This window comes from Phycodurus eques, chromosome 4 (assembly GCF_024500275.1).
Source record: "Phycodurus eques isolate BA_2022a chromosome 4, UOR_Pequ_1.1, whole genome shotgun sequence".
NCBI classification, from domain to species: domain Eukaryota; kingdom Metazoa; phylum Chordata; class Actinopteri; order Syngnathiformes; family Syngnathidae; genus Phycodurus; species Phycodurus eques.
In genome coordinates this window covers 2,597,292-2,612,612 of record NC_084528.1, presented here as the reverse complement: position 1 = coordinate 2,612,612, position 15,321 = coordinate 2,597,292, and the positions used below count along the sequence as shown (strand labels likewise).

Here is a 15,321-nt window from a genome sequence, read left to right as displayed (position 1 = left end):
TAGTGTCCTCAGTTTCCAAACGTTTATTGAATGTTGTTAAAAGTAAAAGTGATGTAACACAGTGGTAAACATGACCCTGTCCCAGCTTTTTTGGAATATGTTGCAGCCATAAAATTCTAAGTTAATGATTATTTGCTAAAAACAAGTTTAGCAGTTTGAACATTAAATATATTGTCTTTGTAGTGTATTCAGTTAAATATAGGTTGAACATGATTTGCAAATCATTGTATTCTGTTTTTATTTATGTTTAACACAACGTCCAAACTTTATTGGAATAGGGGTTGTATATTAAATTAGCAATTGAACATAACTTTGGGGTGCTGTTGTGTTGATGTGAGTATGCAACTGTACATGATAGGTTGGCTTGAGCAAAGTTTGTGAGGAGGACAGCTGGGGCCCGGCACCATGTTCATACCATTTATTATTTATTTTATTTTAATCAATAAAACTGAAAAAAAATTGCATCATCCATTCGCGATTGACCATAATTTTAGGGTGCTGTATTGTTGATGAGTGAGCAACGGTATATGAGGAATATAAGGTGTTTAGAAACACAAGCAAGATGTTAGGGTTTTGTGTTGTTGTATTTTTGGAGGTGAGGGAATTCTACCCGACAGCTACGATATAGTAGTCAGTACAGTAGAGTCAGTATTAGCACAAAACCTTCAGGCGTCTGCAAAAAATAATGTCAGGAAAAGCCTACTAGAACAGCTTAAGTTTATTTATTAATTTGAGGCTTTTGTTTGGCATTTGGCAGATTTGTGCTGATTCCCATTTAACATGAGTTTGAATCTGATTTGTTAATTCTGAACACACACTGTATATAAGAGGGTGTGCACACTTGTGCAACCATATCTCAGTTGTTTATTTTTAATTTCCCTCATGAAAGAGACAAGTACATGACATGGCGCCTACCAGTGTGGCCGCCTCGGTAACGCGCTCTCTAGTATTGTCTTTGTTTTTGTGTTTTTCGTCCGTCTTTGGAGACCTTACACGACTCACTTACACAAGGGGAGACCTGCTAACCATCAAGGAGGCTACTCCGGACTTTCTGTCACCAACTTTCGAAAATCCGCTCAGTTTTTTCCCCGAGTTACTCACCGGAGCGGCGTCCGCGGTTTTCGGCGCATGGATGCGGAAGCGGCGCCACAGAGGAAAACGAGCCGGAATTCAGGTGAAACTCCGCAAGAGAGGACACAGATTGGCGTTCCCGTCGATCCACCTCGCGAATGTACGCTCCCTACCCAACAAAATGGACGAGCTTCATCTTCTGTTAAAGACCAGTAAAGACTTCGGACGTTCCGCGGCCATGTGCTTCACGGAGACCTGGCTTTGCGACGCTGTACCCGATGGCGCCGTCACGCTTCCCGGCTTCAACATTCATCGAGCGGACCGCGACATGGAATCATCGGGAAAAACGAAGGGCGGCGGGATATGCCTCAATACAAACGAAAAATGGTGTACGGACGTCACGGTGCTCAGCACACACTGCAGCCCACATTTGGAGTCGCTGTTTCTGAACTGTAAACCATTTTACGCGCCACGTGAGTTTGCATCGTTTATACTGGCTGGAGTCTATATCACACCGCAAGCTAACACGAGCGCCGCATTGCTAACGCTCGCCGAACAAGTCAACGAAATTGAAAAAAAACACCCTGACTCACCCCTCATTATTCTCGGGGACTTTAACAAAGCTAAACTCAACCACGAACTCCCTAAATACAAGCAGCACATCGACTGTCCTACCAGGGAAAATAATACTTTAGACCACTGCTACACTACGGTAAAAAACGCATACCGTGCTATACCTCGTGCAGCCCTGGGCTCGTCTGATCACTGCTTAATTCACTTAATACCGACGTACAAGCAAGAACTTAAATGTGCGAAGCCTACAGTGAAAACAGTCAAAAAGTGGACCAATGAAGCAAAGATGGAACTTCAAAGCTGTTTAGACTGCACAGACTGGAGTGTCTTTGAAAATTCAGCTGGCAGCCTGGATGAATATACGGACACTGTCACATCCTATATCAGTTTCTGTGAAGAGGTTTGTGTACCAACAAAATCATTTCGGACATTCAACAACAACAAGCCGTGGTTCACTGCTAAACTTAAGCAGCTTCGCCAAGCTAAGGAAGATGCATATCAGAGCGGGGACAGGGCCCTGTATAATCGAGCTAGAAACCAGCTTACTAAAGAAATTAACATTGCAAAGAGGATCTATGCAGCAAAGTTGGAAAAACAGTTTAGCGCGAACGACTCGAAATCAGTCTGGCGTGCATTCCAATCGCTGACTAATTACAAGCGACGATCCCCCTAAGCTGAGAACAATAGCACACTAGCCAACGACTTGAATACCTTCTATTGCAGATTTGAAAAGGACAGTTTCACTCCACACACCCACCCGGCCGCACCCGCGACCACAACCACACCTCTGACTTCTGCGTTAACCATCCATGAACAGGATGTGAGACGCATCTTCAAACAACAGAAGATTAACAAAGCAACAGGACCGCACCATGTGTCCCCATCCTGCCTCAAAGTCTGCGCGGACCAGCTCGCTCCAGTCTTCACTCAGATCTTTAACAGATCTTTGGAAATGTGCGAAGTTCCATCCTGCTTCAAACGCTCCACCATCATTCCAGTCCCCAAGAAACCTGCAATCTCTAGTCTGAATGACTACAGGCCTGTCGCTTTGACATCTGTGGTCATGAAGTCCTTTGAACGTCTCGTGCTGGACCACCTCAAGAGTGTCAGAGGTCCCCTGCTGGACCCCCTGCAGTTTGCCTACCAAGCGAACAGGTCTGCGGATGATGCAGTCAACATGGGACTGCACTTCATCCTAGAACACCTCGACAGTGCAGGGACCTACGCGAGGATCCTGTTCGTGGACTTCAGCTCAGCGTTCAACACCATCATCCCTGAACTCCTTTCAACCAAGCTTCTCCAGCTCAGCGTCTCACCTGCCATCTGCCAGTGGATTTACAGCTTTCTGACGGGCAGGACACAGCAGGTCAGGCTGGGGGAGGCCACCTCATCCACACGCAGCATCAGCACTGGGGCGCCCCAAGGTTGTGTCCTCTCTCCGCTGCTCTTCTCTCTCTACACGAACGACTGCACCTCAGCGAACCCGACTGTCAAGCTCCTGAAGTTTGCAGATGACACCACTGTCATCGGCCTCATCAAGGACGGTGACGAGTCTGCATATTGACAGGAAGCGGAGCGGCTGGAGCTGTGGTGCGGGCGACACAACCTGGAGCTGAACACGCTCAAGACGGTAGAGATGATCGTGGACTTCAGGAGGCATCCTTCGCCTCAGCTGCCCCTCACGTTGTCCAGCTGCCTTGTGTCAACCGTCGAGACCTTCAAGTTCCTGGGAATTACAATCTCTCAGGACCTGAAGTGGGCGAACAACATCAACTCCGTCCTCAAAAAGGCCCAGCAGAGGATGTACTTCCTGCGGCTTCTGAGAAAGCACGGCCTGCCACCGGAGCTGCTGAGACAGTTCTACACAGCGGTCATCGAATCGGTCCTGTGTTCTTCCATCACAGTCTGGTTTGGTGCTGCTACAAAAAAGGACAAACTCCGACTGCAACGGACAATCAAAACTGCTGAAAGGATTGTCGGTACCCCCCTACCCACCATTGAGGACTTGCACGCTGCCAGAACTAAGACAAGGGCGTGCAAAATCCTCTCGGACCGTCTGCACCCCGGTCACCGGCTCTTCCAGCTCCTTCCCTCAGGTAGGCGCTACCGATCAACGCAAACTAGAACTAGTAGACATTCCAACAGCTTCTTCCCTCTTGCGATCAACTTCTTAAACACCTAACCTATAATTCCATTACAACAAGCTGGCAATTTTTTGACTTGAGTTCGTTGTCACATTTCTGTGGAGCCAATTATGTATTACTTGTGCACTCACTGTAGTTGTCTCGCCATGCTGCACTATTTGCATATACTGGCCACTCATGCCAGAGTAGCATCTGCTCCATTTGCACACTGATTGAGGAGTATCTGTAACATTTGCACAACCGACATTGTCCCAGATGATCGCACTACTCGTCACTTTAAACCGCATACACTCCTTGAAGTCTCAGCGCCCTTTGCACAATGGTCATTGCACCGGACTATTGCGATATTAGTCGTTCGAACTGCTCTAAGTGCTAGAGGACTCTGCATCTTTTTGCACAATTGTTTTTTGTCAATGTCTTTATGTCCCCAAAGTGTTCTGTAAATTGACTGTTTGTTGTACTAGAGCGGCTCCAACTACCGGAGACAAATTCCTTGTGTGTTTTGGACATACTTGGCAAATAAAGATGATTCTGATTCTGATTCTGATTCTGAAAAGAGGTGGAAAAGTTCTGAAATTAATTGCCTTGTTCTCATTTTTTTTGTAACACAAAAAGCCTTGAAAAGGGGTGTGTAGACTTTTTAACTATGGACACATGGACACACTGTGTTTGGACAAGTATGATTCGATGATTCACACTCTTGCTGGTAGCATTTTAATACACAAAAAGCTGATAGTTTGAAACCAAGGACAGGCCTATGTCTGGTGAAAGGTACAAAAGGTTGAAAATCCTTTTTTGGCTGAATGTCTTTCTTCCGAACAGATCTGAGACAGCAGCAGACCTCCAGCGGCATATAAGATGTCATGACCTGAGTTTCACCATTCTGACCATGTTTCCTTTATATTTCTTCCATTTCCAGTATCAACATGCTGAAACTCCCTGAATACCCCAGCCAGGAGATACTGAAAGATCGCCTCCTTGTAGCGCTGCATTGTGGGAGCTACGGGTATACTATGGCATAAACATCCTATTGCTTGTGCTGCTGCGAGGGTCTGCAGACTCATCACAGAGTTCCCCCCAAATCATCATATTTGTATTCAATCACTGTTTTTGCGGGACAACACAAGGTAAATCCATAATTTGTTAAGAAACAGCAGTTGGAGTAGCACATCAGATTGAAGAGAAGAAAGGAAAGCTGGGCTACCTCCAAAAACTCTCCATCCTCACTCCTACCTGCCTGTCAACCCATTTGGGCCACGCCTGGTGTTTTTATTTTTTACACACTTTCCCATTTTATGATCCATGGGATTCATGATGCAGTTATATTCTAAAGCATTTACAGATGAGGCAGGATGATATTGCATTTGTATATATTGAGAATGCACAGTAAAAAATGGACAATATTTCTGAGTCAACTTTTATTTTTTTAACCTAGATGTAGTATTTACTACCCTCTGAAGACTGAATGGCTCTAACAGCAGAGTTAAAAAGCAGTGTAAAATTAAACTCTACAGAGTGATGATCAGCACCAGTCTACATATTCTGCTTCATGTGGTATTCCAAATTAGGAGTAAGTTAAGACGTATGATTTACCTGTCACTTGGAGTGCGCAGTGTGTTCTGGGTCAACTGTTCATAACCATCATGGAGCAGTGACTGCGCAGTTTGACTTGTTGTGCATTGGACTTGTATAGTTTGGTGTGTTCTTGTGCTTCTCTGAGCAACAAATCACACAACTTCACACACGTCACACATTCAAGACAAGTTTCCATACACACACGTATACCTCATACATCCACACTCAGTGCCTGTATCATCCTGTATGCCTGTCTGCTGTACTGTGCTGCCTGTGCCTGCAACACTAAGCTGCCAAACCCAACTTCACTCTCATGTCCAACGGAGCATACTACTCCCATGGAGCCAAATCACCTATCCGATACGGTCCATCTCTTGCCTCGCCAACAGTTTCAGTATTTTATTATATGAAATTTATCAGGTGCGAGGTTTAAAACGGTCACAAAAAGTATTGTGTACTAAAAACTCGACAAAAATCATTTTTAAAATAACCATCCACAAATACAGATAGGCTACTGTATATTATGTATGTAACTGTCCACAGAGTTTGAAGTGCATTAAAGTGTATAATATTGCTTCTGAGGCTACATGCATCACAACATAGTACAACCATTCATGAGACACATGCTATATAGGCTTTGTTTTTATAATCTTAATTTAGCCTTCTGTCTGTAATTGTAAACAAAAATGTTGAATGAATGAGGTGTCTCAAATACAGTTAGGACGGTCTTACTTTCGTTCCCTTGCTGCCAACTTTTCAGGTGGAGTTTCAGATTTGTAGCTCTTATTTCCATTGAAGTATCCCACACGTGGCAGCATGGTGAAGGACTGGTTAGCGCGTCTGCCTCACAGTTCTGAGGACCGGGGTTCAAATTCCGGCTCCGCCTGTGTGGAGTTTGCAAGTTCTCCCTGCGTGGGTTTTCTCCGGGCACTGCGGTTTCCTCCCACATCCCAAAAACATGCATTAGGTTAATTGAAGACTCTAAAATTGCCGTAGGTTGTTTGTTTCTATGTGCCCTGCGATTGGCTGGCAACCAGTTCAGAGTGTACCCCGCCTCCTGCCCGTTGATAGCTGGGATAGGCTCCAGCACTCCCGCGACCGTTGTGAGGATAAGCGGCTCAGAAAATGGATGGATGGATATTACACATGTATCTTCCGCTTCTACGACACGGCACTTGCTCTTATCTGTGACTGAGTCATAGTTTGATCGATAGTTTTCACCCACGTCCGCACAAGTGCTAGGATTTCAGAAAATTGTTTGTTTGTTGCTTAACTCATTACGTGTGCAAGTAGTTTGCCCTAGTCGTAGTTTGGTTTTAATGGTCATAATAATAATAATAATACATTTCTGTTGGAAACAGGGCTATGTATGTGCAACCCCTCGCTTTCAGTTCACTTCCCATTGATTTCAAATTCACAAGAGACATTCTTGCACCTGCCGTTGGAGTAGCACATCAGATTGAAGAGAAGAAAGGAAAGCTGGGCTACCTCCAAAAACTCTCCATCCTCACTCCTACCTGCCTGTTAACCCATTTGGGCCACGCCTGGTGTCCGTTTTTATTTTTTACACACTTTCCCATTTCATTGTCTGATTTGTCTTTCTCACCTAAATTATTATTAGGTCCACTATTTTATGTGCTCTGTCCTTATTTTATTATGACTAACAGATAACCGTTATGGCAGAGAAGAACTGTAAATTCCTGTGCTGGTCTCAAGAGAGACTCACCTACTTCCTGGAGTCAGATACATTCCTTAATGAGGTGTTCAGGTACCTCATTGGTAAAGACATTACAACAATTGTTTTGTTTTTTCCCCTGTCAATATGGTGTGCTGTGTGTACATTAATGAGGAAAAAAAAAAATTAATTTTAGCAAATGGCTGCAATATAACAAAGAGTGAAAAATTTAAGGTGGTCTCAATACTTTCCGTATCCACTGTATATAGTTTGGTGAAATTCTGTTTTAACTGTCATAGTCTGTGTTTGGGTTGTTTAGTTTTGTTCCATGTTTGTCGTGTGCTCATTTAGGTATTTTGTCCACCTGTTCTTGTCAACTTTCTACCTTTTTGTCGAGCAATCAGCTCTCTCCACCCACTCTTGTTTTGTCCGGGTGTTCCTCATTGTCTCGTCAATCTGTTTGTATTTAGTTCCCTGGTTTCTTTCAGTTCTTGTCGGTTCATTGTCATTTTAGCATGTCATTGTGGAATGTCATTGTCAGGTGTCAATGTCCCTGTCTGTTCCAGGTCTTTCTCACCAGTCATAGTTTGTTAACAGTTTTAGGTTTATTCAAGTGTTTCTTTGTTACTTTGGTTTGGTTGTTATCTGTTGTTTAGTTTTGCTTTATCCATGTTCGTTGTTTGCCCCTTTTTGGAGATTAAATATAATTTTTTGAGACTCCTGCACTTTTTTTGCCTTGCCTTCGACAACCCCAACCTTGACATTAACATTTCTGTGTAGAGTTTGCTTGTTTTTCCCGTGATTGCTTGAGTTTGCTTCAGGTATTCTTTTTTTGACGAGGTCTAAATTGTCCATACGTGTGAATGTCTGTGTTGAATGGTTGTTTGTCTAGATGTGCACTGCAAATGACAGTCAACCAGTCTAGGGTATATCTTGCCTCTTGCTCCTTGTCTGCTGTCCATCCATCCATTTTCTGAGCCTCTTTTCCTCAATAGGGTCGGGGGCGTACTGGAGCCAATCCCAGCTGTCATTGGGCAGGAGGCGGGGTACACCCTGAACTGGTTGCCAGCCAATCGCAGGGCACATACAAACAAACAACCATTCGCACTCACGGTCACACCTGCGGGCAATTTAGAGTCTCCAATTAATGCATGTTTTTGGGATGTGGGAGGAAACCGGAGTGCCCGGAGAAAACCCACGCAGGCACGGGGAGAACATGCAAACTCCACACAGGTGGGGCTGGGGATTGAACCCGGGTCCTCAGAACTGTGAGGCTGACGCTCTAACCAGTCGGCCACCGTGCCGCCCCTTGTCCTGCTGTGATTTCTTGTAAATCTAGTAAACAAGTGGTGCACAAAATCGATGGATGGAGAACAGTTATTTATAGACATACCTACAAAATCATGCACATGTTTTTGGGAGAAAAGATAATTTATAATAAAATAAAAAAGTTTGAGCTGGTTAAAGGCTAAACTGATTACCCAGTGACTCCTAGGTCAAACAGAAAGGAGGAAAGGAGGATCTGTATCCCAGTTTTACTGTGCCACAGTGGAGTTGTTAAGTGACAGGGGGTATGCACAACCAACGTCCGCATTCAGCAAAAGAAGATGAAACACTTTCTTGCGGTTCAGGTCACTGGTGGTGCCCTAATGGCAGGAGACTGGGAAAAAGCACCTGTAAAAATATTAAATGTCTACAATGTCTTTGTTTCACACACATGCCTACTGCAGAGTGTTGTCCTCTTAATGACCAAATTTTCATGTCTCACATTGCATATCCATATTTTTCTTAAGGTTATCAGAATCAGAATCATCTTTATTTGCCAAGTATGTCCAAAACACACAAGGAATTTGTCTCCGGTAGTTGGAGCCGCTCTAGTACAACAGACAGTCAATTTACAGAACACTTTGGAGACATAAAGACATTGACAAAAAAACAATTGTGCAAAACGATGCAGAGTCCTCTAGCACTTAGAGCAGTTCGAATGACTAATATTGCAATAGTCCGGTGCAATGACCATTGTGCAAAGGGCGCCGAGACTTCAAGGAGTGTATGCGGTTTAAAGTGACGAGTAGTGCGATCATCTGGGACAATGTTGGTTGTGCAAATGTTACAGATACTCCTGTCAGTGTGCAAATGGAGCAGATGCTACTCTGGCATGAGTGGCCAGTATATGCAAATAGTGCAGCATGGCGAAACAACTTCAGTGAGTGCACGAGTAATACATAATTGGCCCCACAGAAATGTGACAACGAACTCAAGTCAAACAATTACCAGCTTATTGTAATAGAATTATAGGTTAGGTGTTTAAGAAGTTGATCGCAAGAGGGAAGAAGCTGTTGGATTGTCTACTAGTTCTAGTTTGCATTGATCGGTAGCGCCTACCTGAGGGAAGGAGCTGGAAAAGCTGGTGACCGGGGTGCGTAGGGTCCGTGAGGATTTTGCACGCCCTTGTCTTAGTTCTGGCAGCGTGCAAGTCCTCAATGGTGGGTAGGGGGGGTACCGATAATCCTTTCAGCAGGATCCATTGCAAAGTAGTGGAAGCTGACATTCATTCATTCATTCATTTTCTGAGCCGCTTCTCCTCACTAGGGTCGCGGGCGTGCTGGAGCCAATCCCAGCTGTCATCGGGCAGGAGGCGGGGTACACCCTGAACTGGTTGCCAGCCAATTGCAGGGCACATAGGAACAAACAACCATTCGCACTCACAGTCATGCCTACGGGCAATTTAGAGTCTCCAATTCATGCATGTTTTTGGGATGTGGGAGGAAACCGGAGTGCCCGGAGAAAACCCACGCAGGCACGGGGAGAACATGCAAACTCCACACAGGCGGGGCCGGGGATTGAACCCGGGTCCTCAGAACTGTGAGGCTGACGCTCTAACCAGCCGGCCACCGTGCCGGAAGCTTACAGCAGAGTTGAATTTCCCCCACATGGTGCACTATGGTATATACCAGTACTCACTGTTAGGATTGTCCCGGTTCTGGTATTTTTTTGGTCTTACCAACGACATTATTCCTTCGTACGAAGACACCAGCGTTAAAGAATATTAATACTATTCTTGCAAGTTTGGGTTTAAACCATCATGTAATCTGCCCATAGTTATCGTAGATGAAGTCTACATACGCTATAGCAGCCCAGCTAAACGATGAGCCTACGCGGCGTCCATGTTGGGGAGGTTGACGTTCCCATCAAAGACGATGCATGGACATTAAAAGTAAGTAGTAACTTGTTCATTTCTCAACCGATTTTCATGAGGTTTACTTTTTTGTCAACGCCAAAGAATGTGCTGTTAATACATATTTTAAGAAAAGCACTTTTATTTTTAGTTTTTTTTGTTTTGTTTTTTAACCTCTGAAAGATTGCTCCCAGTTCCCTTGTTCCCTTATCTTGCAGTCTACATATGAAATGTACTGACGACTTTGACCCCCTCAGCTTATCGTCACTGCATGCTGCTGAAAAGTGGCGTGTCATAGCTACCGATTCCTATCTGTGATTGTATTTATCGCTACCCACACAGGAAGTCAGGCAACATGTTTTCCAGTTTTGTCATGTGACAATCTGCATTAAGTCCCCTTGGCTCTCTTGCCAAAATAATAACAAATTCACATTAAAAACCTCAGAGGGCCAACAATTCTATAGACCTCAAAGAAGTCATCAGCACATTTGACTTTTTCTATCAAAGCAACCAAGAAAAATATAAGCATCAGAAAAGAAACTAAAACTTTTCAAATTAAAGAAAATCACCACTTAATATCTTGTTCGCTCAACTCTACCTTGAAACCAAATGCAGATTCTTTATTAGTTTCATACGTATTACTGCTATTAATTTTGTTCTTGTCTTGCCAAAAGCCGTCGAAGAAAGAGAGAATGATTGGAGCAAGGAAGGAGATTTGTGTCCGAATACAAGTGCTTTTGCCTAAAGCTGCACTTACTCGCAAGAGGGGGAGTAGTCATTTCTTAATCACGGGTTTTCACCACAGCCAAGGACAGTGGCCTCTGATTCCTTTTCCTGCTGGCCACTGGCGTAGCCCCTCTAACAATGTAGAAGGGCTACGCCAGATATTGCCACTCCCTGCAGTACAATATGTATCCCAGAGTTCTCATGGACTAAACATATTCTCATCTGTTCTTAGCATGTTAACCCTCACCAATAAAAAGAAAGTGTCTCATCTCCTCAAACCTTCATCACAAGGGTTAAAAGTGGCTGTAAAGCACCATCACTGACAGAATCTTTATTTTTTCAAACAAGTGAAAATCAGTGTTGTTTTTCCGACCACCGTTCTTCTCTGGCCTCCGTTTCAAAACAAGAAGTTGTATTGAAGTCCTAAATGAAGAATGATTTGTGTAGAACAAAAGCAAGCAATAATAATAACATAGCCACACCTTTGGAAGCCATGTGGGAATAAGGAAATTTGGCTTTGCAGGGATAAACAGTATGAAAATGCTTGACATGAAACTGGAAGAAGATTGCTGTAGATCAATGTGGCATGTGCCCCAAGGGCCAGCTGCAAAGACTGAATGGTGAGAAGAGTGTGGCAAACCTGCTTACTCCATGAGAGGCAACATCACAGCCAATGTCAAACAGAGCTGGAGAGACTTCAAAACCAGAAACACGATTATCGCTTTGAACTGCTGACCTTTCGAAGAAGCTCCAATTCTGGTGTGTATTCATGACTCTGAGGTGAGGCCAGCAAGGGATGGAATAACACTCATACACGCGCGTGCACATACAACACAGTTAATCTACACTTTGATGTGTTTACTCTTTCACAATGCTGTAGGCAAGCAGAAAAGAAGAATGCAAATTGCATGACTCTGACCTCTCCTTTGAGACCAAGTACCCTAGAAAGAAGAGGAAGTCGTGGATGTGGATCCATGCATGAACATAACCTGAGGCTTTTGTTCTCCAAATCTTTGTTCCCCTCTGAGTCGAGGCTGCCACCAAGACACACATTGGATTGACCCACAGACATTTTGTTTCATGGTGGAGTTTGTACATTGTATGATGAAATTGTTCATTAGAATATTTGCACAAGAAAAGTCACATTAACAAAGTTTGACTCATGTGGGAACATTAATGCAAGGGGGTGCAACACGATGCTAGAAATACTACAAAATATTGTATTGCTCCATAAACACAGTGAAATAACAGAAAACACTGGACAAACTATATTTTATGACATTCTGCATGGTGGAATTTTAAGTATGTTATTATTCATTATGCTGTACAAGTGCACATGCAGGTATTGTTTCCAGTGTTGGGAAAGTTCATTTTCTACATGAACAAGTTCAAAGTTGAGTTCACCGTTCCAAAAATGAACTAGTTCGGTTCATAATTCAAAATTTGTAACTAAGTTCACTCTTCCAAAAATTAACAAGTTCATAGTTATTTTTCTTCTTCTTCAATACTGTGTATTGCTGACGTGCTATTACCCTCAAAATACTAGCATTTAATTTCCCCACTGTTGCCACCAATTCAGTCCACACTTTCACCCTACAATGTCAAAAACATAAGGACAAACTTGTTGCTCGAATGGCCTTTTTAAAATGAGGACTTAAAACAAAAACAGGACTTTTGTCCTTAATGTGCAAACAAAAACACACAACACAGTATGACAGGAACGATAGTGAAAGGACATTGATAACTTTGCATTCCTAGCACCTCTGGCTGACTATATTGCCAAAATATTTTATCTTATCTATTCTTATGTGACAAAACTAAATAACTTCCATATTATGACAGTGTGATCGCACAGTGTTTTAATTAAAGTATTCTGACACAAATAATAATTTTCCTAACACATAACAGATTCTCTTTTTTACGGCGTGTCCCTGAATGGACATCGCGCATGAAAACATGAATGGTGGGTGCACTGAATAGGTTACCAAATACGGCTATCCTCTGACATATGTCAGCTCGTAGATAGTGTTTGTCCTGGAAGTCCCTAACAAAACCTAGTACTTTCGTTCGAAAACCATTCACAGACACCACAATGAGAGCGTTCTCAGTCATGTTTGTCAGGCAGAAATGAGGTAATTTCAGTTCACGTTCGCCCAAACTATGAACTAGTTCATGAACTTTCATTTGTTGAACTCATTCAACACTGTAGCGTATATTGGTTTTGGATAAAAGTGTAATAAATTTTGTAAAAGAATACGCCGGAAGCGAACGCCGGTGTTTACATCCGTACGTTTTAACATTACACTCAAACTATCTTTGTCTCGAAAAGATCATCTCTTTTTATATATGTAACGGACACTCTCTCGCCCGATGGCACTGTGACCCCAAAAAACTCCAGACCAAGCGGCATCACCATCGCCCACACCCCCGCCGAGGTGGACGACCACGGAGCACGACAAATTCAGAAGTGAATTACAAGCGTAAGCATCAAAGCGGAGACACAGACATCTGGTTTAGAATGCGGACGCTAAGTGAATCACAAGCCCACGGAGCATCAAAGCTGAGACAAAGACAACCGGTTTCGCACCAGAACGCTAAATTAATTAACTTCCACCACCTGCCAGCCTGGAGAGCCTCAACAACAAAGACTTCTCCTTCCTGCTGTGCACCGTGACACCTGTACATCTGGGCTGGGACAATGGACGATACACGAGCGACCCGTACAGGTGGCAGAAAGCCACTGCAAACCCGGATTAACTGATTGATCAAACTTCACTGGATTTGAATGTGAGCTAATATTATAAGAACTTTACATGAACGCCACTAGTGACTGTGTTTCTGCAAACTTGAATGCCTGACGTCAAATCTATTTTCAACTGAACCAAATGAAATGTTTCACCCCACAACACAAATGCCACGTTGCAAATAGTGTTCCCAACAATCACATACACTGGAAACATTCGTTACTGGGATTAAAGAGGATGGGCGCGTGACAAGGCAAAGCGGATCAATGGTCTCGTTATCTTAAATCCAATAATTAATATTTATTCCAATGGTTTTAAACCACAAATTATACTAATATTAAATGCGATTCTAGAGGCGGGGTCTGCCTTCCATTTGGTCAAAAGGGCACGGCCTCGCCCTATGAAGCCCCGTGGGAAGCCATACTCGGGCTTCGCTGATGGGTCCACTTAATTTATTAGGATGGCCAATCAGCGTACACCATAAACTCTCTACACTCACGATTGGCTGTCCTCAGTGAGGGTGCCTCCCACCCTCCGCCGCCGTTCGTAATACAGATGCCTTTGCCGTTCAAGGTAAGCTTCCTTTGATTAATTTCTTCACTTTACATAGTTTTTATTGGGTCCGTCCAATGACTTATTTGCATCGTCGAATGAATTTGTTTGTGTCCACACACGTTGCTTCCGAGTCATTAGTGCAAGAGTTCAACAGGTGTCTGTGAAAAGTCTAACTGAATGATGATATATTAGTATTCAGCCTATTACATTGTTTTTATTGGGTTAAAATGACTTTTTCTGCAGCGAATGAATTTGTTTGTGTCCACACACATTCCCGAGTCATGAGTACAGCAACAGTTCAACAGGTGTCTGTGAAAAATTCAAACTGAATGATGATATAATAGTATTCAGCCTAATTGTTTGTGTTGACACACATGGCTTTCCAGTCAGTCAGAAAGTTATTAATGGTAGATAGAAATTATAATTAGATTTTATTTTCAGCACAATGGATTTCCATCCTCAATTCTGCTACCTGGCTTTCTCGAAACAGCTGACTCTGGAGTCTGCCAAGGAAGCCTCCAAGATAGCCCGAGCCTCTAGGTACACTGTAGGATGAGCGTGATGATGATGATGATGACGATGCCACCCCCCCAATAAATGTACATTGCTATCATGTGTGACATTATTTGATTATAATGACAAATTGGTCATGGTCATAGGTCTGCAGCTACGGTCACGACCTGCAAAATGGCTGATCAGGTGACGTGGACGCCAAGGCTCGTGTGGTCCAGGGTGGAGGAGACCCCGGGTGCTGGCAGCTGGTGCTCAGCGAGTGTTAGCTCCAGTTTGGTCAGTACCGGGGCCGGACCTTCAAGTGGCTGCTGAGCAATGACGTGGGCTGCGCCTGCTCCATCCTGGCCTCTCACCAGAAGGAGCGGGACGGCGGAGACATGTCACAGTCGACCCTGGCTCGGAACAAAGACGCCCTGGCATCCTACGCGCAGCTGTTCCCGGACATGTCCCTGGCCGTCCGCAACCGCATGATGCACATGGGCGCGCCGGTGGTCAGGGTGATGGATGACAAGCTGCTGGAGTTCGGGGAGTACCGCCATGAGACCTATCGCTTCCTGTACGACTCTC

General features: G+C 43.9%; 1 protein-coding gene across 4 annotated transcripts in view; it reads left to right on the top strand.

The window, feature by feature from the left end:
- hace1 (HECT domain and ankyrin repeat containing E3 ubiquitin protein ligase 1) overlaps positions 1–5,316 on the top strand; it is an 89,937-nt gene extending 84,621 nt beyond the window's left edge. For all 4 annotated transcript variants that reach the window (XM_061673621.1, XM_061673620.1, XM_061673619.1 and 1 more), the window contains one exon: positions 4,708–5,316. In XM_061673621.1, coding sequence (XP_061529605.1) covers positions 4,708–4,810 — 103 coding nt within the window. In that variant the 3' untranslated portion in view covers positions 4,811–5,316. The remainder of the gene's footprint in view (positions 1–4,707) is intronic.
- Positions 5,317–15,321: the final 10,005 nt, after the last annotated feature.